The sequence below is a fragment of the Triplophysa rosa genome, linkage group LG10, assembly GCF_024868665.1.
Source record: "Triplophysa rosa linkage group LG10, Trosa_1v2, whole genome shotgun sequence".
NCBI classification, from domain to species: Eukaryota; Metazoa; Chordata; class Actinopteri; order Cypriniformes; family Nemacheilidae; genus Triplophysa; species Triplophysa rosa.
Window position 1 is genome coordinate 20,070,384 of NC_079899.1, and position 25,980 is coordinate 20,096,363.

Below are 25,980 nucleotides of genomic sequence, written 5' to 3' on the forward strand. Positions count from 1 at the left end.
CATGCATTCAAGTAACTACAAGTCTGGCAACTATAGATTTGCATGTGATGATGAGTGTGACAACCTGCTTTTTTAAAGAGGATTTGTGTTAATATGAATGCAGTATGCTAGCCTCATTCAACTTTTTCACTCCATCCATTTTTAAGTGCTTTTTCTTGTTACTCTTACCGACTTGAGAGCTTTAAGAAAAATAGATAACATTTAAAAACATTTTTATAATTTCTTACCAAGTATTTTATCTTCTATTTTAAAAATGTAGTCTATGCATTTAAAATATTTACATGCTTCGTATTTTCATCATTCACGTCTCAGTTGTTGATTTATAGAGAAAAAAATCAACTGTTATTTTGCTTTGCTGCATTCTATTTAATTTGTAAATATGGTTTGTATTAATCTTTGTTTTATTATTATTATACAGTACACGGAGTAGTGGGGGCTTTGCACACCCCCAGAAACCAACCACCAGTCTGCCTACAATGGTGTGATGTCTAGTTGTATTTGCTGAACGTTTGTTTCATTCGACTGAATTTTAATATATTTTGTATTTCAGTGTTAATAATAAATAAATACAAATGTAAATGTGACTTTTATTGCTTTCCCCAATAACGCCAATAGAGAACTTTAATATTGAAAAGAAAATTGAATAGTTGTGTCCTCGCTCACATATTTCGTGGCCGTCAGAGTGGCTGGCTTCACACGCTCGCAGCAGCCTGACAACAGCACCAGAAAGCGCAGCGGCAGGAGGGAATGGGGAGAGTGAGAGGGGCACCGCACCGTTTAACGAGAGATTCTTCAACACAACGCGACCAATAAAACATTTCACCACCGGTGAGCAGGCGTCTCTCTCTGCAGAACGACACGCATACACATCGCGCGTCCGTCTCGGGCTCCGTTTGCTCGCATTTGTCCTCATATTAGCAATAATAAACAGCCGAAGCTAACGCGAGCTCGCGTGCTAACCGCTCGGGCCAAATGCACAGTGACATCTCCATCCACATAATACCCTCGAAACAAATGTTTCCAATGTTGCATGTGTTAAAAACTTATATGAGATCTCCGGAGTTGTATTTATGATTTATAAAGGGATTTTAGCGTGACTTCTTTCACGACGGCGCCTTTTTAGCTTGCTCGCGTCAGTTAGCTCGTTTAAAGACTAACACACATGGTGGTATATCGGTCGCTTGTTAATACAGTTACAGATCCAGAGGTGGGTTTCACGTGTGGTAAAATATAAGCATGGTTCGAGAACTGAGATTGGCGAACTGACAGATGCATACATTTTGGGGGCCTGCGGGTGTTGCCGTCTCAGTTCAAGGCCAAGGTCGCAATGAGGCCTAACTGATCTGCATGAGTATTAATCTTCGGGAGATGTTGATCGATGTTTCGATTCATTGAATGAGATGTTCGTGGTGTGTGTAAAGCAGCTAATATTGGCTATGTAAGTACTGGCGGTGTTCTGTTGGAAACGTCGGGGATTTTTGCTTCTGTGACATTTTAAAGTGTTCAAATAAGAAAATACAAAAGATGGGTTAAATTATTTAGAGGTGTTGTTACAGGTTTGTTTCTGTAAGGAATTAAAGAAGCAGCTGCTGTCATAACGTAAATCACAGCTGCTGACACAATGTAATCTGTAGGTTTAGGTTCTTTGTCGTTGATTTAAGTAGTATTTGTTTTCTAGTTAATTTAAGTAAAGCCCTGTGGGGTGTTCGTTTAATATGATCTATATACGAAGGCAAAATATTCATTTTGCATTGCAAATAATATATCACACGATTTTAGTCACCTGTTATTTATCACTCGGCCAAGTTTATAACTTGCTTATTGTAGCATGCCATTAAAATATTTTACTTTTAATACATGCCATGCAAATGATCTTTCCTGCTAAATCAACTGGTTGCATTCTTCCAAATTAAATGACAGTAATGTAAGCTGAATGAATTATTGATGAGAATGTATGAGTGCATGTGAGATGGGGTTATAGAGACCTGCTCTTTATTTTCAGGGTCAAATCAGGTGACCCGTGGGATATGTTAGCCTAAGGGGTCCTTTTATGTGACAAGTGTGCATTTGGAGCCCTCACATCAGGTGTTTGGCACACATTTGTGTTCTTTTTAGTGTCCTTCATGTGCAATTACTTTGAAGCCAGCTGTTGTTTTATTTATGAATATCTTGTTAGTAGTAAATGCAGGGAAATGGTGTGGAGTGGATTTTCAAAAAACCTTTTTAATGAACTTTCATCAATTTAATTTCCCCCACATTTTCTGAATAAGCCTGTTTATGGACCGTTAGTTTTGTTACTGTTTTCGTTCCACAGTAAATCTTCAAATGGCCATGTGTTTCTGCAGTATTGGGCCTGCTTAAAGATGGAGTTATTTTGGATACAATCTCAGTAGTAAACAATCTGTCCTTACAGTATCATAATTGCTGCTACATTCAGAGTCATTCACATGGTAATGTAGGTCATGCTCAAGGCTTTCTTCACTGGTGGTATGCAGTCAGTAAATCCGGCCTGCTGTTATGCCTGCGTTGAGGCTGGAGGTTAGCACGACGTCTAGACGTCTGCTCTGTTTTTTTAGTTTTTTTGTTGTTGTAGTTGGGAGTCAATGGGGGCAAGATCTTTTTGGTAATAGTCATTCTTCCAAATATCTTTGTGTTCATCAGAACAAAGAAATGTATACAGATTTGGAACAACTCGAAGGTGAGTAAATGAAGACAGAATTTTTATTTTTGGGTGAAGTATTCCTTTAAGGGTGATTGTACCTGTTGTTTGTAGTAAGAATTGTTGTCTCTGCAAATATAATATATCAATATATAATTTACTATCATGTCAGTTATAATGTGTAAGTATAATGTAAGTTTATGCACTTGACCTAAGTGATTTTGACAATATTATTTTATGCATTATTTTATTTAGCCAGTTATGAGCGTGTTTAGACTTGCTCTGCAATATTCATTTACCATAAAACATTCATGTTGGAAATTTAGATTAAAAATAAAGATTTTGTATGGGAAAGGGTTACAATAATTTAAAAGTATTTGATCTTTATAAGCCCAGTGTTGCTGATTTAAATAAGTACCACCCATTGGTTGATTTGAACAATTTGTCCCAGGCCTTGATTTTCAACACTCATAATCTGCTTGTCGATAGTCGAACGGGGCAGCCATGACCCGGCCAGCTGTTCTTCAGTCAGCCATTTAACATTGAATGTTTCGTTCACCGAAACAGATGTGTCTCCGCGTTTTAAAAATCTGAAAGTAAATAACTTATGTGGTTGCATTAGACATTCATGAACCTGAACACAGAGTCTGAAAGCAGATTTTTAACCAAGAGCAAATGTGTTCGCTCACTGAAAATGAAGCCTTGTGTTACTTGAGCTGAAATGACTTGTGGTGATTTGTTGCAGCTGTGTCGAACAGCGGTGGTCAGGGGGAACGTGTGGGCTCGATCCGGAGTGGCAAAAATGTGTTGACAACCCAGTTGTCATCCCAATTTGTCTGTCCTCTCATTGCCGGAGATGCATCTGTTATCACAAAATGTATATTCTCTCTCTTCATTTTCAGAGTATTGATAGAATATTATCTGAGACTGTGACGCCAGCCCCCTCCGCCATCTGCAGCGTTGCGGTATGGTGACTACTACCGGTTAAACAACAATTGTTTCATAAATCCAGTCTTAGTTGGTCAGTTTTGATCAGTTTTTTTAACGTGAATATTGTTTATTATTATTACATTGTTCTATTATATCTGTAACTACAGCAAGGTGCTTGTTTGACTGAAACACTGGAGATAAAGGGGTAGTTCACCCTAAAATTCTGTCATCATTAACTCACCTTCATGTAATTTCAAACCTGTTTGGCTGAAGAATGTTGGTAATAGAAAACCGTTGGTCCCCATTGACTTGCATTGGTTTTGTGCCTATTCAATTAAAGTGAATGTGGACCAATGGTTTTTGTTTACCGACGTTCTTCAAAATATCTTCTTTTGTGTTTTGCAGAAGAAAGAAAGCCATACAGGTTTAAAATGACAAGAGGGCGACTAAATGATGACATCATTTTTATTTTGGGGTGAACAATCCCTTAAGGATATATTCAGTAGTGGCCAAAAATGGTGTCCGGGGTCCATATTTGGACAATTTCTGCTTTTAATGACCCCCCAATTTTGAATAAAGAATCAAAATATGAAAAAAATGAAGGAAACCCTAAAAAAAGATGAATTAAATAAGATTATGTGGCAAAAGGATTAACAACTGTGTATCAGTGTACAAAACAAAAAATTCAATCGGCTAGAATCTTACGAAAACTGAACTTCAGTTCACACTCCAAAAACAACTATGCAACATGAATACAACATCTTTTAATGTACATTAAATTATAATAAGTAATTACGGGCGAAGATGTCACTTCACTTTTGGCCACTACTGTATTTTATTGTAACTTGTTATAAAATTGCAGTTCTATTGAGTGACGGTTACATGTATGTTCCAAGCAGCAGAAAGAATGAGCTGATGTGAAGAGCGCTGATAATGACGCCCAGAATAAGTGCGGTCTGGTCACAAAGCAGAGTGGGGAACTTACACTTTGTGAGTTGACCCTCATCTATAATCAATAACCCACTTGAACAGATATACAGCTCAAGTGCACTTACACCCTGAGCACTAAAAACCTCCCAGCTTAACAACAACACAATATTATTCAGTTCTGTCATGTTGGCCATGGCATGCTACTGAGTTTCTCGATGTTGAACTGTTTTACGGTTCCTCCCACACAGTGAGTTTAAGGAGGACATGATGCAATGATATAAACACTGGATGACTGGAGGTCCCCTGCTTATCAGTCTCTAAGCATGGCTGGCCTACAGCTGGTGACCCCTGCCTCCTCACCCATGGGGCCCTTCTTCGGTCTCCCGTGGCAACAGGAAGCGATCCATGACAACATATACACACCGAGGAAATATCAGGTAAGTCTTGAGAACAGATTCTTAAAGAGATAGTTCACCCAAAAATGAAAATTCGGTCATGAATTACTCAACCCCAAGTTGTTTTAAAGCTGATATTTGGAATGAATGGATGAATTTGGATGAATGTTAGCAGCTGAGATTTCTGGGGCACCATTGACTACCATTAAAATGGTTGTCAAAGGTGCCCCAGAACTGTTTGTTTTCCTACATTCTTCAGAATATTTTCTTTTGTGTTCAACAGAACAAAAAATTAATTTACAATAATTATTTCTGCTATGGTAGTCAATGGTGTCCCAGAAATCTATATCTTTCTTTGTGTTTAACCAACCAAAGAAATTTATACAGGTTGAGGGCAAGTAATATCTGACAGGATTTTTGTTTTTGGGTTAACTATCCCTTTAAAGCTGCAAACTATTTTTGCTCTAAAATAAATAAAAGGAGTTTTTGAGCAAGTGCATAAAGGGTCAGTTTTTCAAACCGTCTCCATGTCTCACCCTGATTTACCAGGTTGAACTTCTTGAAGCAGCTCTTGAACACAATACTATAGTCTGCTTGAACACTGGCTCAGGGAAGACCTTTATCGCAGTGCTCCTAATCAAGGAACTCTCCCATCAAATCCGTGGAGAGGATGGGAGGAGAACCATTTTCCTGGTAAACGCAGGTAAATTGCATTTACGGAAATTTCCCTTTTTTTTATTATTGAGCTGCAAAAATGACCGAACTCTTTCTCATGGATTTTTTTGTTGGATTGAAGCATCATCTGTGGTTCAGCAAGCATCTACTGTCAGAACCCACTCTGATCTCAAGGTCGGCGACTACAAGTCTGAGGAAATGACATCATGGCCCGAGGAGATGTGGAACAGAGAGATGATAGAGAATCAGGTGTGATTATGTTTGTTTTAACGTGGTTGTGATTTTATTTCCATACTTGAAATGTCATCCTCCTTTGTAATATTCACCCTTCTCTCATATTTAAAATGTCTTAGGTGCTGGTGATGACGTGTCACATCTTCCTGCATGTGTTAAGGACAGGAGTCTTGCCACTATCAAAAATCAACCTGCTGGTTTTTGACGAATGCCACCTCGCAATCACAGACCATCCTTATCGGAAAATAATGAAGGTGAAATTGCAAGCCACGTAAAATCATATCTGTCACTGTAAAGAGATGATAAATGTCTCATTTAACTGTCACTCCACAGTGATGTAAAAAGATGTCAATCCAATGGTATGGTGTTATTAGGCATGTGTTTAGGACAGGAGATTGAACACTGGAGTTCTGATAAGACAAATCTTTCTGTCATATATATAGTGGACAGTTTTACTTTGAACACCAACAACTTATGCAAGTTGTCTCCTTGACTAAAGTTTAGGAAATACTTTAAAGATACACGTATGTCCTGTTATTGTATTTATAGTTTGCAAATGTGATATGCAGCTCTGCTTATAAATCATTTTTGCAGATTTGTGAGGGCTGTCCAGGCTGTCCCCGCATTCTGGGTCTGACCGCTTCCATTTTAAATGGCAAATGTGACCCATGTGACCTGGAGCAAAAGATTCAGAACCTGGAGAAGATTCTGCAGAGCAATGCAGAAACCGCCACTGATCTTGTGGTGCTGGATAGGTACTTCCTGCTTTTTATGTTACATTTGTCCCTCTGTCCTTTTATATATCGTGTAAAATAGCTTTTTGAGATGTTTCTTGCTTGTGTGTGCATGTCTAGGTATGCGTCCCAGCCTCGTGAGGTGGTGCTGGATTGTGGGCTGTACCGGGATGAAAGTGGTCTCTCTGAGAGACTCCTGAGCGAGCTGGACGAAGCCCTTCATTTTCTTACTGACTGCAACTTAACTGCTCGTCGTGAAGATAGAGATCCCACATTCATCTCCAAACAGGTTCACTTTACAGCTAGTTAATTTAACAAAAGTCTTTACAGAATCGAAGATGATTGGAAGCCATTGGCTCCTTTTTTGATTGTGTGAGAAAACGATCAGCGATAAACCAAAATGAATATTAAAGGGACAGTTCACCCAAAAATGAAAATTCTGTCAACATTTACGCACCCTCAGGTTGTTCCAAACCTGTATAAATTTCTATAAAAAGATATTTTGAAGAATGTCACTAACCAAACAGATCCCATCTCCCATTGACTCCCACAGTATTTATTTTCCCTACTATGGCAGTAAATAGGGGATGAGATCTGTTTGGTTACTGATATTCTTCAAAATATCTTCCTTTGCAGGGCTCTACTAGGGCTGCATAACGAATAATCGCGACTAATCGTTTGCAGAATAAACGTTTTTGTTTACATAATATATGTTGGTGTACTGCGTATGATAATTATGTATATATAAATACACGTACATGCATGTACTGTATATAATTAAGAAATATGTAACTTTTGATATGTTTTATATTTATATATATAATTTATATTATATATAAATATTAAATATATTTTTTCTTAAAATCATGCATCCATGTGTGTGTATTTATAAATACATAATTAATTATACACACAGTACACCAACATATATTATGTAAACAAAAACTTTTATTCTGCAAACGATTAGTCGCGATTAATCGTTATGCAGCCCTACTCTAGACTGCATTTTGCTACTATTTTTCCAAACTGGTTGCACCGGTGCAACTGCTAAACTGATCATTAATATACAGTATATATAGCATGTTTGCGCATTATAAATTGAATGCATAGAAATGTTATATTGCGCAAGCTGCACATCCTGTCCTTAGTTGAATTAAGATATTTATGTCGCTTTTATAAAAATGCCTTAGAAGGATACATTAATGGTGTGCATCTTGAGACAAAACAGTGGAACTAATATATATTAAGATATTTCTGGACAAGTTATATTCAGTTAAGACAGGTCAAACATTCATTTTAGTCTGGAACTAGCCTTAAGTCTTGTCTGTGAAACGGGCCAATATGTTTCAGACAGAGATGGCGATAGAGATTCAAAAGTTACAGATTGCAGCTTTACGAATTTGTTTTGTGTACAACACTCCTACTACTCCTGTGATTTGATTTTTGTTTTTTACATCTCCAGGTGCTGAATGACTGTCGAGCCGTTCTGGCCGTGCTGGGCCCGTGGTGCGCTGATAAAGCAGCAGGAATCATGGTCCGCGAGCTGCAGAAATACATCAAACACGAGCAGGAGGAGCTGAATCGTAAATTCCTGCTGTTCACGGACACCATTTTGAGAAAAATCCATGCCTTGTGTGAGGAGCATTTCTCCCCAGCTTCCCTGGACCTGAAGTTCGTCACTCCCAAAGTCATCCGACTTCTGGAGATCCTCCACGAGTACAAACCTTTCGAACGGCAGCAGTTCGAGAGCGTGGAGTGGTACAACAATCGCAATCAGGACAATTATGTTTCATGGAGCGATTCCGAGGATGAAGATGAGGATGAGGAGGCAGAGGCGAAGGAGAAGCCAGAGGCTAATTTCCCCTCACCCTTCACCAACATCCTCTGTGGAATCATCTTTGTGGAAAGGAGATACACAGCGGTTGTTTTAAACAGGTTTGTTTGCAACTGTCTTGTATTTTTTTGTAAAGCTCTTTTATCGGGGATTGCAAAATGCTAGTTATTTTTCCTAATCATTTCTGATGAGAAAATGATCATTCTTCTTGTCTGTGTTTATTAGACTTATTAAGGAGGCAGGCAAGCAGGACCCTGAGCTGGCCTACATCAGTAGCAACTTCATCACAGGTCACAGCATTGGCAAGAATCAACCTCGCAACAAACAAATGGAGGTGGAGTTCAGAAAACAAGAAGAAGTGAGTGCGTTGTTGTTGCTCAAAACCAGTCAACCTCTCTTCGTTAAACAAAAGAAGTGAGTCACTTCCTGATTTTCAGCCAATCCTCTTCATTGATTTTACTGCTTTGCATTGCTCTCCAGGTCCTGAGGAAGTTCAGAGCCCACGAAACCAACTTGCTCATTGCAACCAGCATTGTGGAGGAAGGGGTCGATATTCCAAAGTGCAATTTGGTCGTTCGGTTTGACTTGCCAACGGAATACAGATCGTACGTGCAATCCAAAGGTCGTGCCCGTGCTCCGGTCTCCAACTACATCATGCTAGCTGACAGCGAACGGACAAAGTCATTTGAAGAGGACCTAAAAACCTACAAGGCCATAGAGAAGGTCAGCACTACTTACTGATAAAGATTTGGTGTATTTTCAAGTGTCATATGTGATACTTTGTTATTTTTTAAAATCAGATTCTCAGAAACAAGTGCTCAAAGTCAGCGGAATGCAGTGATTTTGAATTGGAGCCGGTGAATGATGACGACAATGTTCTCCCACCTTACGTCTTGCGGTCGGAGGACGGCGGCCCCCGCGTCACGATTAACACAGCCATTGGACACGTCAACAGGTTGTTATATTTTACTGAAGCCATCAAGTTATTTCAGTTATTATTTTGTGGCTCATGGCATGTATTTGTGTTTTAGATACTGTGCACGTTTGCCCAGTGACCCGTTTACTCACCTCGCTCCAAAGTGTAAAACCGTGGAGCTGAAGACTGGCGGTTATCAGTCGATACTATTCCTTCCCATCAACTCTCCACTAAGAGTTCCTGTCCCTGTAAGTGCTGGCCATAAGTGTACATCACATTTTCACTGTCAATTTTACATTTAACCTGCTTTGCTTCAAACAAAAGTTTAACTGAAGTTTTGTATTTTTTAGTTCATGTCTGCTTTGATGTCTCGGTGATAGTTGACATTTTAGTTCACCCGAAAAATTAAAAAAAATATTTACTCACCCTTGTGTCATTACAAACCTGTATGACTTTCTTCTGCGGAAAGGTATTTTGAACAACGTTGGTAACCGAATGACCCAATTGACTTCCATTGTGTGGACACAAAACCACAGAGACATTTCTCAAAATATCTCCATTTGTGTTCAACAGAATAAAGACTAAGGTTTTAAATGACATTAGGGATGCACCGAATGTTTGTAACCGAAATTATTCTGTGTTCGGCTGAATACATTTGACATTTTACAGCATGATGTCTGAGCGATCAAGCAGTAACCAGCGCAGAGAGAGAGAGACACACACACACACACACACACACACAGTTCCCTGTACTAAACAACTTGTCAAGATATGTCTGTGCATCCCTAGTACATCTTCTGAGAGAACAGTCAGCTTTTGTGGGCAGAGTTTAGAGAGATGTGAACTGAAATGATTGTCGGTCAGCCTCAGCACGCATTGCTTGCATGGATGTTGGCTTATGTTGAATGACACTTTTTATAATGAACTACTTTGATGTAGGCAAACAGAGTACATTACATTCTTTCTGCAGTCAGTTAGTCCATTGAAAGATGGAGAGGGGTCAATATTTATATATGAAGTTCAATTGTATATGGAAAATCAAGCCAAATATAAAAAGCACATTTTGATCATTCAGTTTATGCAATAGTAATAAAATTGGCCAAATGAATAGAAGAAATGCAAAAAACGTGTTCGGTATTCGGCCTTCGGCCAAGTGTTTCATTTTTATTCGGCTTCGGCCAAGAATTTTCATTTCGGTGCATCCCTGTGACATGAGGGTGAATAAATGGTGACGGGGAAAATGACATATTACCACATCCACATTGCATGGGGTCTAAACAAGTTATGTGTAGAAGTCCATGAGGAAAAAAATGTTTCTATATCCATGTAGGGTCCAATAATGAACTGTGCAAGACTTGCTGAAAAAGCCGTCGCTCTTCTCTGTTGTGAAAAACTGCACAAAATTGGTAAGCATGGACTGCCATTAAAATTTTATTGCTGGTGCATTCTGGGATTGAAATCCACTGATGCATGATGTCTCTTTCTAGGCGAGCTGGATGATCATTTAATGCCTGTGGGGAAGGAAACTGTGAAGTATGAGGAGGAGCTGGACCTGCATGATGAAGAGGAGACTAACGTGCCAGGTAGACCAGGCTCCACCAAACGGAGACAGTGTTACCCAAAAGCCGTGAGTGTTGAGAACCAAAATGCCCTTCCAGTACGAAGTGATATGCTTCTTCAAGCACAGGGTGTAAAAAAGCTATAGAGTCATGTTAGACATGATGGTTTTTTTTAGATACCAGAGTGTCTGCGGGGTTGTTACCCCGTACCAGAGCAGCCTTGCTATTTGTACGTGATCGGTATGGTCCTCACCACCCCTCTTCCGGATGAGCTTAACTTTCGCCGGAGAAAGCTGTACCCACCTGAAGACACCACCAGATGTTTTGGCATTCTGACAGCTAAACCAATACCTCGGGTAATCACCTTCATTTTCTCTTTCTGAGTCTTCAGAGAAAAACTTGGTCCTTGTTTATTGTGACTTGTTTTGGCATTTCAGTGTTTCCCCTAGGTTTACGGCTTTGGGGGGGCTGCGATCTCTATATTTTTTTGCGGCGGAGGTCCGGACGATACTTTTTTTAATAAATAATGTCAAATCAATCAGTCTAATGTTTTATCAGGCCATTTACTTTATATTCTGATAGCCACAGTCTGCATGAAACTTAGAAGGTCTGGTAACTGAGAAAATGTGTTGTAGGCTCTGGTGCTGAAGCGAAGGTCCCAGGGGTCTATTTTAATATTTTAAAAAACTACTGACAACAAAATGTAACGACTGAAATAAATATATCATGAGCAGGAGTACTTACAAAGCTACTAAAAGCCTTTCCATGCCATTCATACTAGAACTGATTCTAAATATTCTTTCCAATTAAAACATGATTCACAATGAAATGCTCTTAACATGCTGATTATTTATGCCATTAATATCATAAATGCTATATGTAGATACAAGACGTTATGTTATATAGTCTGCCACAAACCTATATAGCAAACAGTAAACTGACTGACAGCTAAAAATACTTTATTACTGCTGCATTTTCGTTTACTTAAGCGTTACAGAAAAAGTGTCCATTTATTTACCTGCTCTTGGTGCTCTAGGTGATTTTTTAATGATTCATTGTGTCTTGCGTGTCTTTATATGCGACGTGTCTTTGGCGGGAGAAGCAGCGCTCACGGAGCGGAAAGGGTTAAAATGAAGCGCGTTTGGCGCGGTTTTGGCTGCTCAATTTAATCCACAGAAATAATCCGATTTTTTAATGGTTCATTGTGTCTTGCGGTCCAGATGGAACGAAGGATAAGCTGGGTGAAGACCTGTCATCCGGTGGTAACTGGACTGTTGCTTGTCAGGGGCAGGGCATGCGTATTTTCACCACCCTGGGAGCATTTAAAAACGCAATTTTTTAATCTGCTTTTCAGGTGGTTGACGCGACATATTTTCCCACACGCGCTCTCTGTCCGCTGGTGAAAGTGTGCTTACCTGTGTATGTGCGCGCACGTATCTGTGTGTGTGTGTGTGTGTGTGTGTGTGTGCGTGCGCGCGCGCTTCGGGTCGGAGCTCGATACATTTTGGGCTGTTCTGTGTCCCCAGATCCCTCACTTCCCAGTCTACACACGTTCCGGTGAGGTGACCATCTCGATCGAGCTGCAAAAGTCCGTCTTCACTCTGAGTGCGGAACAGCTGGAGTTGATCACTCGCCTGCACCAGTACATCTTCTCTCACATCCTCCGTCTAGAAAAGCCGGCACTGGAGTTCAAACCCACCGAGGCGGATTCTGCCTACTGCGTTCTACCTCTCAACGTCGGTGAGTGCTGCTATCCAAGTCACGTTCCAGCAAAGTAGTTACTCGTCTGTGTCAATTTGTCATGCGGATGCTGTTTTATGTATCTTTCTGTTCAGTTGAGGATTCCAATACGCTGGACCTGGATTTCAAGTTCATGGAAGAGATTGAGAAGTCCGAAGCACGCATCGGCATTCCAAACACAAAGTACACCAAGCAAAACCCATTTGTTTTCAAATTGGAAGATTACCAAGATGCAGTCATTATTCCAAGGTACCACAAATCATTTGATCTTTTAAAACACTTATTTTCCCTGTAATTCACTTCTCAATGATAACTTATTATGTGGATTTGTTTGAACTAGGGCTGTCACGGTTATGAAATTTGATTGACAATTAATTGTCTAATAAATCATTGCGATTATGACGATTAATTGTCTGTTTTTGAGCTTTGACATTTAATTCTCATACATTTTTGATTCAGCGGTTGAAACGACCATATTGTTCTGAATACAAGACTTTTTCTTGGAAATATATCGGAAAAAATTGGGTCATCATATATTTAAGGTTTAGGCTTTTACCTGTCAATAATACAACCACCAAATACTTGTAAATGAAGTAAATTGATCAGGTGTGAATTGAAGCCACCATTAAAATACTATCAGTCATAGAAAAGCTTCTAGTCTGTTTTTTCTCACTTGCAAGACTACAGTCAAATTTGACTTGTGTGTTAATGAAATTTTGGTAGACTGGTTTTCACTGAGATTTGCTTAAATAATATTAAATTGTACTGCAGGTAATTTGTATATGTTTTGTATATGATTGTGTTGTGGTGGTACATTTGACAAGTATTACCATGCTTTAGTAACCATATATACACTAAAATATGCAATATGCAGATACACTACAGCTCCCCCTAGTGTCTTCTATAGAGATAATTGCGATGATCCGAAATCATCGTGATGAGGTCAAACAATCGCGATGAGACGATTTTTTAATAATCGTGACAGCCCTAGTTTGAACCAAAGTTGACCCCTCTCTGCTCCATTTCTCCCTCTCAGGTATCGTAATTTTGACCAGCCGCACCGCTTTTACGTGGCTGACGTTTACACAGACCTCACCCCGCTCAGTAAATTCCCATCCCCGGAGTACGAGACTTTCGCTGAGTACTACAAAACTAAGTACAACCTCGACCTCTCCAACGTTAACCAGCCTCTGTTGGATGTGGACCACACATCTTCAAGGTAGGAGGTCGAAAAGAGAAAACACTATTGAACTTGAACAGGTTTCTGGTACGTGATTCTTACAGATTCCAAAAAATGTCTGTGGTCTTTTCCTATAGATTGAATCTTTTAACTCCACGGCACCTTAATCAGAAGGGGAAAGCCCTTCCTCTTAGCAGCGCCGAGAAGAGAAAGGCCAAGTGGGAAAGCCTGCAAAACAAACAGGTATTAACCGGCAGAAAGAGCTATAAGTCATCGAACCTGAATTAGGTCTAATTTCCTCTCACTAAAAGTGGTATCGGAGGTTTGACTCGTTTCAGATAACAGTTTCCGTCTGTTTAGATTTTAGTTCCAGAGCTCTGTGCCATTCACCCTATCCCTGCCTCGTTGTGGAGGAAAGCCGTCTGCCTTCCCAGCATCCTCTATAGACTTCACTGCCTTCTGACGGCCGAAGAGCTGCGGTCTCAGACAGCCATCGATGCTGGGGTAGGATCTCAGACCCTGCCTCCTGACTTCAGGTCAGTCAAATACTCGTTTTTATTAGCATTTTTATTTGGGTTGGGTTGTTGGCATTGGTGTGTGTAGAGCTTTTCATATTAGTCATTTAAGAAATCTTGGCTAAGATGCTACCTTAAAAGAGACCTGTCTATTAAGTCAGCTCGCTATATGTTAGAACGGAGCCATTATTGTTATTTTGCCAATATGTTTAAAACCTTTATTATGAAACACTCTGAGGGCTGTAAAGGTTTTGGCAATGTTTTTTTTTTAAAGAAAGTCTTAATCTTGCCGACCACAGGTATCCTAATTTGGATTTCGGATGGAAGAAATCCATCGACAGCAAGTCTTTCATTTCCTATCAAAGCGCATGTATGGACAACAATGATCACTGTAAGCACCACACAAGCTCAGATTCAGACCACACTGCCTGCAGCACAGAGGCCTCCCAGCCTCCAGAGGGCGCTCTCCCCTGTAAAAACTGCAACACACCAGATGAAAAGCTAGAAAATGTGCTCCCTGTGACTAATCTCCAGACGCCGAACCATGACGAGAGCACCTGGGTCTGTTCCAGAAACCTCCCAAACGGCACTCGGGGCGGTGACGACCTTTCGCACTCACATGACATTTGCCAATGCTCTCAGCCGGGCTCGGAGAGCAACCTATCGACGCAAACCACTACCTCAGTTCAAGCGCGTCTCTCTCCAGCCAGCGAGCCACAGGCCCGGCCCGGTGATGAATGTACCCCAGGCGGGAACTCGGATCTCTGCGGCGGACATGTGAAAAAACCTACCTCATACCGTTGCCCCAAACCAGAGACCGCAACCAGCACCACAGCACCTTCTACCGTGTCATCAGAGATCTCAGACGTGACGTCAGCATCCGCCTGTGAGCCCCCGGCTTGGGATTCTCCGAAGATGTTGGGCCCCAATCCTGGCCTCATCTTGCAGGCTCTGACCCTCTCAAATGCCAGTGATGGCTTCAATCTGGAGAGGTTGGAGATGCTGGGTGACTCTTTTCTGAAACACGGCATCACCACCTACCTGTTCTGCACATATCCGGATGCCCACGAGGGCCGGCTGTCGTACATGAGAAGCAAGAAGGTGGGATTTAGATTCAGATACTTTTTTCTTTAGGTCAGAATATTGTAGAGAATTTGTTTTCGTGGCAATGCACAAAAAATCTTTACGTACATTTCTCATTACATTACTATCCTTTACTTGTACTTTAAATTATTTTTATATATATTTATAAATAATATATTTTTTATATATTAAGTCTCCAAACTTTTTTTTATTTCAGCCTAAGGTGCCAAGATATTTTTAGGAATTGTGTTTTTAAAGAATTTTTTATTTTAAGACATTAGAATAAATGCAAATAAACCTTTCTAAATGTTCAATGTTTTGTGTAAAATTTTAATATTGAATTGTGATTCAGTTTTATCATCACTACCGATTTATTGTTTTATCCCTCAATGGTATTTCCCTAATAAGTCCCTTTTCCAATGCTTTTATGCAAAGTGACTGCTTTCAGTGTTTACATTTTTTATCAGGAGTTCTTATATCAGTTAAAACGTCTTACTTTGACATTTTCAAATCTCCAGATTTAATATTCTTTATTCAAATTTACAATTTCTTAACACCTTGTATGGTAAAACAAATCTCTTTGGCTGTGCTACCTGCAGGTCAGCAACTGTAACCTTTATCGTCTGGGAAAGAAAAAAGGCCTCCCCAGCCGAATGGTGGTCTCCATCTTTGACCCCCCTGTAAACTGGCTTCCTCCAGGCTACGTCGTGAATCAGGACAAAAGCAGCACAGACAAGTGGGACTCAGATGAGGTATGAGTCAGCGGACATCTTTTGTTTACCCGCTGGCCTAAGTCAAGCTTAACCCAGTATCAACATGCATCTTCATGCACAATTACAAACTTGTTTACATGGCTCTTTGCCCTGAGCTGAGAAACATCTTGGCAGAGTTAGTCTGCGGCTGTTTTCTGTCATTGCCACTAGGGGGCATATTCATCCTTTCTTGGTGAACGTGAGTTTCAGAACAGAGAGAATTTATTTATAATGTAAGATATCAGACAAATAATGTTTTAAAGGTAGAGTTCACCCAAAAATTGAAATTCTGTCTAAAATAAATTTCTTTGTTCTGATATATATTTGGAAGAATGCTTGGACACCATTGACTACCATAGTAGAAAAAATTACAATGGTAGTCAAAAGTGCTTTCCTACATTCTTCACATTTACATTTATGCTTTTGGCAGACGCTTTTATCCAAAACGATTTTCATTGCATTGTATTATACATTTTTTGTTTCTGACTATGTGCAATCCCCTGGGAACGAACCCATGACCTTGGCATTGCTAGTGCCATGCTCTAACCACTGAGCCACAGGAAAGCTTCAAAATATCTTCTTTTGTGTTTCTTACTATGGTAGTCAGTGGCCATGAACTTTGGTTACAAGCATTCTTCCAAATATCTTTCTTCACACATTTCACCTTTAAAATGAAACTATTAGTTATATTTATTAAAAGTAAACATTTTTCCATCTGGTGTTGCACATGGTCAATTCAATTAAAGAAATTGGCAAAAAAAAATGGAACTCTGTATGCTTCTGGTTTTTACCAAACCTTTGCATGTGTTTGATGGAGTCTGTATGTTTTGAATCTCTGTGTGGTTTGGGGTCTGTAAATATGGTACAAGTGACCTAAATTTACTTCGGGCACAGAAGTGGTCACTTTCTTGTATTATTATAGTATTAGTTGTCAAGGGTATTAAGATATAATAAATAAGTAACAGATATTTTCCCACATGGTCAACTTTATGGCATATTAATGATTAAAGATGATCTTCAGCGTACGTTTTAGCTTCTGAATCACATTAGGTTGGTTGAGTCATTGTCTTGGACTGCAGTCTGCCTCTGCGAAGTCAAAGCTCTCCTGAGCAAACCCAATGGTGCGGTCAAACCAAAAAACACTTTGCAAACGTAATCTTTGCAAATCTGTTGTAGATACAAGGCTTTGGCTTTACAGTGGTGTTGGACACGGTTCCTTCCTTGATTAAAATATTTAGAGCATTAAAACATTCTGTTTTTTGTTCTTAGAATAAGGATTTGGCCAATGGAAAAGCCAGCGAGGATGAGGATGAAGATGATGATGAAGGTGTCGAGGACGAGCCACCCAAGGAAGAGGTGAACACGGAGGAGGAGGATTTGGAATATTACGATGAACACATCAAGTTCATCGATAACATGCTGATGGGCTCCGGAGCCTTCGGGAAGAAAATCTCTCTCCAGCCGCCCGAGCCCTGGTATGAGTGGAAAGCACCCAAGAAAGCCCACCACGCCCATTTCGCCCCAGACGGTTCTGCTGACGAGTTCGACTACAGTTCCTGGGACGCCATGTGCTACCTTGACCCCAGCAAAGCGGGCGAGGAGGACGACTTTGTGGTTGGCTTCTGGAACCCTTCCGAGGAAAACTGTGGCACAGATATTGGAAAGCAGTCCATATCCTATGACCTCCACACTGAGCAGTGCATCGCTGATAAGAGCATAGCCGACTGTGTGGAAGCCCTGCTGGGGTGCTACCTCACCAGCTGCGGGGAGCGTGCGGCCCAGCTGTTCCTCTGCTCCCTCGGGCTGAAGGTTCTGCCAGTGGAGCAGCAGAGTTCTGGGCGCTCGGCCGAGCTGCAGTACGGCAGGCTTAAGATTCCTCCCCGCTGCATGTTCGAGCACCCGGATGCCGAACGCACCCTCAACCATCTTATTTCGGGCTTTGAGAACTTTGAGAGGAAGATTAGCTACACGTTTAAAAACAAGGCTTATCTTCTGCAGGCGTTTACGCATGCCTCGTATCATTACAACACCATTACAGGTTTGTGGGTGTTATTTAGATTGCACTTTCATTTTTTTACAATGTTAACAGCTTCAACTGATTCAAGTTGATTTAAATGGATAATTTATTAGTTCAAGATTCGTGAGTTTTTACGAAAAAGTAGTTCATAATGGTTTGCAAGTCATACTATTCTGGTTAAGTTTTTATTAATGCTTTATTAACGCTTTATTAACCTTCAATTTGATGAAATGTTTTTTAACAATATATTTCTATGTCACATCTCTCTGTCCCATTCTGTACCTCAAGCAGATTGTTATCAGCGGTTGGAGTTCCTTGGTGATGCAATTTTAGACTACCTCATAACTAAGCACCTTTACGAAGACCCACGGCAGCACTCCCCAGGCGTGCTGACCGACCTGCGTTCTGCGCTTGTCAACAACACCATATTTGCTTCCCTGGCCGTCAAGTACGATTATCACAAGTACTTCAAAGCGGTATCGCCCGAACTGTTCCACGTGATCGACGATTTTGTGCAATTTCAGCTGGAGAAAAACGAAATGCAAGGAATGGATTCGGAGGTGAGTTATCATTCCGGCGTTATCTGTTAAAGATATTAGCTCTTGGAAACGATCGAACCCTCCAACGTTTAATTTATGCCAGTGTCAGCATATATGTATAATGTTTCATAAAGATTAAGTACCGTGACATCCTATCATTGGCAGTCTTTGTGAATCTGGTCTGTGTTTGTATTTGTTTTCGTTTTTTGGATTGTAAAAATGCAGTTGGATTTAATTTATTTTGAAATGGTTATCTTGGCACCGAATCTAGCCTTGTTTGACTGGAAAGCATTTTATGCCTAAGGGATAACACTGGATACAGAAAGAGGAAAGACAAATTGAATAAAATAAGTAATGTTCCCCTTAATTACATAGCTGGGTAATGTTGTCCCCAATATTGGACGGATGGAGCTTTTGTTAAGTCTAATACTAAAAGTAATTGATCGCAGTTCATTTCGAGAGGAAATACCATCGTAGGCCAAACGTAGCCTTTCTGTCAGTGCACATTTTAAATTACAACCGCAGTTATTCTCTTCTGCAAAACATTTTCATCGGTTTGTTGTCTGTGATTAGTTTTGGAATGAGAATTCGACATGGATAAGCACAGTTTTTGTCCTGTGCAAAAAAATCTTTATTCGTGAAAGAAACCAGAATTGTTTTTACTCTCTCGTAGCTTCGCAGATCGGAGGAAGACGAGGAGAAGGAGGAAGATATTGAGGTCCCCAAAGCAATGGGTGACATCTTCGAATCGCTAGCCGGTGCAATTTACATGGATAGTGGCATGTCGCTTGAGACAGTTTGGCAAGTGTATTATCCAATGATGAGGCCACTCATAGGTAAGAGCCAAAGACGCACTCGCGAGTAAATCACTTCTGCATTTATATTCTGTCTGATTGTCTGCTAGCTCATGTGGTGAGAGCCGTACGTTCAGCCATTTTCCGACGTCCTGCCATTTTTGCTCGTGATGAAACGGCAGATTGAAATGCTCCGCTTTTGTTTCCTTTCGTTTTCTAGAAAAATTCTCTGCTAATGTCCCTCGGTCCCCGGTGCGTGAACTCCTGGAGATGGAACCAGAGACGGCAAAGTTCAGGTGGGAATGTCTTTCGCCTACATGCGTGTAGCGTTTTTATACAATCATCTGCAAAATTACATGCATAGAAGTGGTTGTTTATATGTAATGAATTGTGAAAGTTGTTTCACGCTGTAAAAGTTTCCGTATTAGTGTGTGCTTAATAGTAAATGTGATGACATTCCAAAGCTTGAATATACTTTTAGAGCCCCTGGCGTTTTCCATCAATGAGGTACAGTTTGGCATTGAAGGCACAAATCTCATGTTTGTTTGTATTGTAAAATATTATATAGTTTTTTAATGAATCTAACATTTACATTTATGCATGTGTCCGACACTTTAATCCAAAGCATTTTACAGTGCATTCAAGGCATATTTCAAGGTATATCAAACCCACAATCTATGGGTTTAACCAGTTGAGCTACAGGAACATATAAACATAGACGTTTTAAATATGTCTGTATCCCACCCCCTGCAGTTTGATTTTATTTGTATTTGTTGTATTGTATTTGTATTTGTTGCATTGATATCATTAGGTAAAAAATGTCCCTTTTTGCTCCCGACAGCCCTGCCGAGAGAACCTACGATGGAAAAGTACGGGTCACAGTGGAGGTGGTGGGGAAAGGCAAGTTTAAGGGTGTGGGCCGCAGCTACCGGATAGCCAAGTCAGCGGCCGCCCGCCGAGCTCTGCGCAGCCTCAAAGCCAATCAACCCCAGGTCCAAAACAACTGAGATTCAGACAGCAGACACCCGACACATAAGTAAAAAAAATACAGCGCAAGCTTCTCGGCACCAGTTCACGGCCAAGTGAAGAATCATCGCTGTCTGCGTTCTCACTGGGGTTGTCAAATTCCACGAATTAATTGCATCAAATGATTTCAGTGTAATTCACATAGGGTTCATTTCTTTTCCTTTTTGTGCGCAAACACAATCGTTCTTTTTCTCCCCTCAGCTTTGTTGATCACGAGTGCTTTTTTAAATGTATTAAGTGTTAAGAAAAACGTCAGGTTTCCCCCCCTCTGTTTCATTAACGTTGAAAAATCCTCTGCTTTGTGGTAGTGAGTTAAAAAGAAAATGCTTATAGGTAGTATTAGAGTGTATGTTGTTATACTCCATCTTTAAAAAAATGAAACAAAAAAAACGCTAAATTCCTCAATCTGTGCACTAGTACCAGTTGTGCGGTGGTTTTTAAAACGCTTTTGGCAGAAAAGGGCACACGGAACGAAAGATGGTGTTAGGGTGAGACGAGTGTTTTTCTCTGTCTTGAGATGATATTCTCAAACGTAATTGCACTTACCTTCTCTAGGGTCCGTTTTTATTTTTACCCTAGCCGTGAACATTTTCTCAGATCAAAATCATTTAGCTCTATATATTCTTCAGAGAGAAACGCCCTTACCTTAAGATGGATGGGAATTTGACATTCCTGAATACTGTAATCCAACGGCACTTGCGGATGCATGTTTGTGTAGCGATCTGGATGGGTTGTATAGACATCATAGTTACCGATCTACATTATATAGAATATAATATACATTATTAAATGTTTATTACGACATGCGTTGATACTTTCGGCATTCGGTAATGTCTTTTTATATTGATGATCTTTCGCTGACATTAGGTGTCTCCATAGACTGACTGACTTAGTTTTGATATGACACGAACGAAACACAGGAGGACATATCACCTGGGAAAATATGCTGCAGATTTTATATCGAAAATCAACAGAAAGAGATGAGTAGGATTGGATAATTCTGTAAGACACAAAGCACCTTCACGTACCTTCTTCAGGACAAACCCATGTAGATGACTTGGCCTGCATCGCTTACCAAAGTCGATACTGATGCAGTGTCGTGAGGTCGCACCTGTCAAGTAGATCCCTCAACATTCACACGTTGTGGTAACCAGCCTTTATTCTAGCGTAAATGTGTCGTAGCCTCTTGTTTAGCCTAAATGTTTTCATATTAATAGGCATTCTCATTTGAATACCTCAGTTAATTGCATGCATTATTTGGTGCTATGTTCAAGCTTGAATTTCTCGTCTTTTTTTGCACTGTAACTGTATTACCTCTTAATTTTACCTTTTGAAATCTGTCGGGTTGGTTTGTTCTGTTCCGTCAGCGGTCAAGCTGTTGAAGCTGGTTGGAAGATCGTTTCCCCGTATGTTTTTGATTTTCATGCTTGAAGGGGAAATGCCGAGAAAACGTTCTCCGCACATATGCTTGATGCTTCCGATGAGCTTGGATTTTCCCAACGGTGCATCCGATCAGAAGGGTTACTTAACGCTTGAGAAAATCGATGGATTGCACTCTGTATAAGCCATGCCCTTATCGCTTTTCTCTCCTGCACTCTTTACGCTTGCTGACGCTTTCACGTTTTCTATTATTGAGTTGACGAAAGAGCACTCTTCTCCACCATAATATAAACGATATTTTGATTTTGTTTGGACAATTGTGGAAGGCAACCTAACTTCCCGTTCTGTCTGTATCTACTTTACGTAATTCGGTTATGTTATGGGCAAACTATTCCTGAAGTTACATAATCCCAGGCATTGCTACCTCAAAAGACCCCTTTGAATAGTTTGACCTTATCATAAACCAATGTTAAATTATATATTTGTGGATATGCCTTTTTTCATATATGGATGGCATTGAGGCACAGTATTGTATATGCTCATCAGCACCTTACAGGGGATACATATCTCACGACTATTTGCACTAAAGTACATTCCCTTCGAATTTGCATCTTTTTAATGGAAAACGGTGCCTTTCAATTTTATGTTACATCTTAATTCAGTGCAACCTAGACATTGGCTACTGTAGCAATTCTTCGCTATACATTTTCTATACAGTGAAGAACTTCTGGTGCCATGCTTCATATAGAGGTTGCCTTCAGATTTTTTTGAACATGTGGCATAAACGTTTTCCTGCTTAAACTCAGTTTGTTTCCATTTGTTGGATGCAAATTACGTTGCGGCCCGAATATATAGCCAGGAGGTCATGAACTGCCCCCTCTCAACAACGAGTGCAATCTCCGTTTTGGCAAGAGTTGAGTGACCCTCTTTACAGGATCTGAATCGCGACCCCAGAATTGATCTCGAGATTCGAAAGTCATCGAATCTACTTCCCACTTACCAACTGTTAGCGAGTGGTATGTGTCAGGGTCAGTAACCTTAACCCTCAGACGATTGCAACCTTTTTTAGCTTGTGTTATAATGTTTATTTTCGAGCCACTAAAAAGGCGCACACGTTTTTTTTCACCTTTCTTTCTTTCTTTTTGTAAGCTTTGTCACTTACGTTGTTTTTCTGGTAACAACTGTCAGAGAATGTGAAATCATACATATGGTGTCACGCTCACCACATGGATATAGATTTAGTTTTTTTGGGGGGACTCTTATTTTGACAACCAATAATTGATAATGCCTGAGTCAGTCCCACAGAACAGATATCAAGTCTTTTTAGCACCTGTGGGACGGTTGACCTAAAGTGGTCCTCCATTGTATCATATGCTGCAGATGTTGTTTTCCGTCATGGGGGAGAATAATTTTTGTGTTTTTCTTTTTTTAAACATGTAGCACAAATAAGCATTGCACTCGGGCGCCATTCTTTACCTCACGTCAGAACGAAAAATACAAACATGTATATATAAAAATGATGCCGTAACGTTTAAAGGAAAAACTTGTGGTTTTGGCCTTGCTGCTGTGTGCATCGCTGGTATTTTACCAATGTATTTAAAAGAGATCGGAGAGATACAACGTGCCTGCAGGATATCATCAGAGAAAATACACTGTAGAAAAGTAGTTTCGAATCTCTACAATCTGGGGCTAAATATGTGTCCTATGTGTACATTCATGTTTTGCCTTAACCTAATACTTCGAATATGAAATCGTAATTTAACCCATCAAGTCCTTTGACTGGCATGATTTTAAATTTGTTGGGACAACGCCATCGCTCACCTCCCAAATCCTCGCTCACCCATATTAGTTACATTATAAGTCCACATGTAATAGTGCATGTCAGTGGAACCCCCCTCACCCGTCTCTTTTTAGACTAATACATTGTATATATCTGATCAAATCAGCCCTGGAATTTATTAAAAAGGGCTTTATTTCATAGCAAAGTGTCATACAGTTTTTTTTTTCTTTTTTAAGAAAAAAAAATTTAATGCACACTTAACAGCAGGAAGGTAACTGGACTGGAATGTGTGCCGAGCTCCTCTTTAAGGGGTTTTTTGGGAATGTTGTGACCACCGTAGAGCACGAACAGTACGGGCAAGGATGGGTTTGGATTTTAAATGGGGAATTATGGGCCACAAACTGCAGCAGAGTTTCTGTATTAGGGACGTGTATTTAAATCTCATTCATACTGTATCTGTGCTGCAGTGGTTTGCATTCTGCACCTTATGGATCACAAAAAAAATCTTTTACAATTCTGTCCCACCCTCCCCTTTTTAGGTAATTGTGGCTGAGTGTATCTACAATAAAGTTATGGTATGGTCATTCACTTGTAGTATGTGTGTGGTGTTTTTTTCCTTTTTTTTACTGTATTCCATGTTTCTAAAATAAAAATGATGTATTACATTGTTTTATAGCACGGCTGTGGCTACCAGTACTATGTGAAAAGCAAGTCAGAGGCCACGGTGTAAGTGTGGGCTTCACAGTGCAAGCGCACACCGATGACCTCAGTATTTTCCTAACCCAAGGAGCGTTTTTGCCTCCGTTTACGAGTGCTCGGAGGCCGCTCGGTTTTAGATGGACTCGGCAACCATGTCTGATGTTTTAATCACATTTGCACAGAGCCTTATGTAATAGATGAAGTAGGTATGAACTATACTTTTCGCTCTCGACGGGCTGTTTTACGGCCTCGTGTATCCAATTCTGCGCTTACACACTTTGTACGTCTGCATCCGTGTTTGCCAAGAAGTGATTAAAAAAAGTTGGAGCGCTCACTCTCTTGGTAGGTGAGAAATGACCTCACATCAGCTGTGCAAGCACAGCGGAACACACGTTCTGATAGAAGAGGTTTGCCACAGTATTACTAATTCTGATTAAAATCTTTATTTTAGTAGACGCGTGTTCGGCAGTATGCCATTACGTGTGTGATTTGTTGATTTTTAGAGTAGTTTGAAAACCCATAATGACAGCCTGATGCTCTGAGTGTACCTGTGGGGTCCAAAAGTCTGAGGCCACACTGGAAAACTGAAATTCTACATCTAATTGATTTCCTGACAATTCCTGAAAATTAGATATCAATGTTACGAAGTCATATGAATAAGAAAACTAAGATTTCAAGGTCACTTATTCTAGCTTGACTGCAAACTAAAGGGTGACTAACCAAATACTAAGAAAATAATTTGACTGATATAAATATTATGAAAATGTTCAATAGTGTTTGTACTTTGATCCCAATACATTGTGTGGTATAAATATGTACCTTGTAGGGTTCGCGTCATGGTTATCGTGGTCAAGAATTTTCTGAAACAATCACTGTATTATCACGGTATCTTTTAAAATGTTTTTTTTTTGTATGAAATCATGTTCAGTCAAATTCATCTTTAATTTGGTTAATTTTGTCTTCTCTCAAATCACACTTTTGAGTGTAACACCCCGTCTACACCAGCTGTGAGCGGCGTGACGCGACACTGTAATGCCTTGTTCTTAATGGGTTTGCCATGTCCGCGTTGTGCCGCATCTAGTGTGGACAATTTTTTTTATTATAATGGGTTATTGTCTTTTGTCGTTTTGTATGTAGACAGGGTGTAAGGATTAGGGAGAGTTTGTAACCATTGAGGCTCTTAAGGCAAAACTTTATTTACATGATTTATGTATATAATAACACAATATCAATAATCATGATTTTTTTTATTTCAAGGTTATTGGCAATACTGGTTCACCCCTACCTTTAAAAATAATTGTACAGGAAAAAGCATTACAGTATAACACGCATGGTGTAACTGACAAACTTGCAGTCTGAGAACAGTTTGTATTTTTTAGAGATTTCTCAGAAACCTCACAACCATTGAGATCCTTTTTTTTCTGGACGTGGACGTGACCACATTTGCTTAGCTGCACGTTTGAAGTTTAGGGGCAAACAATTGTTCATAAGTTGGAGTGTCTGAATAGTGTCACAGTTGTGGTACACTCAAAATACTGGGTCTGGTCTTTTATCTTCATTTCTGAATGGGACAGATGATTGAACTTAAGACATTCTTAAGAACTTTGTA

General features: G+C 40.0%; 1 protein-coding gene across 3 annotated transcripts; it reads left to right on the top strand.

Annotated features, from left to right (window-relative positions):
* Nucleotides 1–714: 714 nt before the first annotated feature.
* On the top strand, nt 715–24,260 carry dicer1 (dicer 1, ribonuclease type III). Of its 3 annotated transcripts, none has more exons than XM_057343531.1 (29): nt 715–828; nt 3,562–3,680; nt 4,489–4,579; nt 4,768–4,956; nt 5,464–5,617; nt 5,711–5,838; nt 5,943–6,077; nt 6,418–6,578; nt 6,678–6,846; nt 8,020–8,492; nt 8,617–8,749; nt 8,872–9,114; nt 9,192–9,346; nt 9,423–9,555; nt 10,638–10,713; nt 10,795–10,934; nt 11,043–11,222; nt 12,393–12,606; nt 12,702–12,855; nt 13,643–13,825; nt 13,924–14,029; nt 14,147–14,322; nt 14,601–15,402; nt 15,984–16,136; nt 17,406–18,174; nt 18,445–18,713; nt 19,366–19,528; nt 19,707–19,782; nt 20,328–24,260. In XM_057343531.1, the coding sequence occupies exons 4-29, from the start codon at nt 4,843–4,845 to the stop codon at nt 20,491–20,493; spliced, it is 5,625 nt and encodes a 1,874-aa protein (XP_057199514.1). In that variant the 5' UTR covers nt 715–828; nt 3,562–3,680; nt 4,489–4,579; nt 4,768–4,842; the 3' UTR covers nt 20,494–24,260. The 3 variants fall into 3 exon arrangements, with proteins under 3 accessions (XP_057199514.1, XP_057199513.1, XP_057199515.1); XM_057343530.1 differs by having other exon boundaries at nt 3,562–3,624; XM_057343532.1 differs by lacking the exon at nt 3,562–3,680 and having other exon boundaries at nt 727–828.
* Nucleotides 24,261–25,980: the final 1,720 nt, after the last annotated feature.

Bases quoted from the DNA above. Each gene is read 5' to 3' on its own strand.
- dicer1 (XM_057343531.1), top strand. From the start codon at position 4,843: ATGGCTGGCCTACAGCTGGTGACCCCTGCCTCCTCACCCATGGGGCCC. The intron at 5,618-5,710 runs GTAAATTGCATT...GTTGGATTGAAG, and splicing joins CATTTTCCTGGTAAACGCAG to CATCATCTGTGGTTCAGCAA. The intron at 5,839-5,942 runs GTGTGATTATGT...AAAATGTCTTAG, and splicing joins GAGAGATGATAGAGAATCAG to GTGCTGGTGATGACGTGTCA.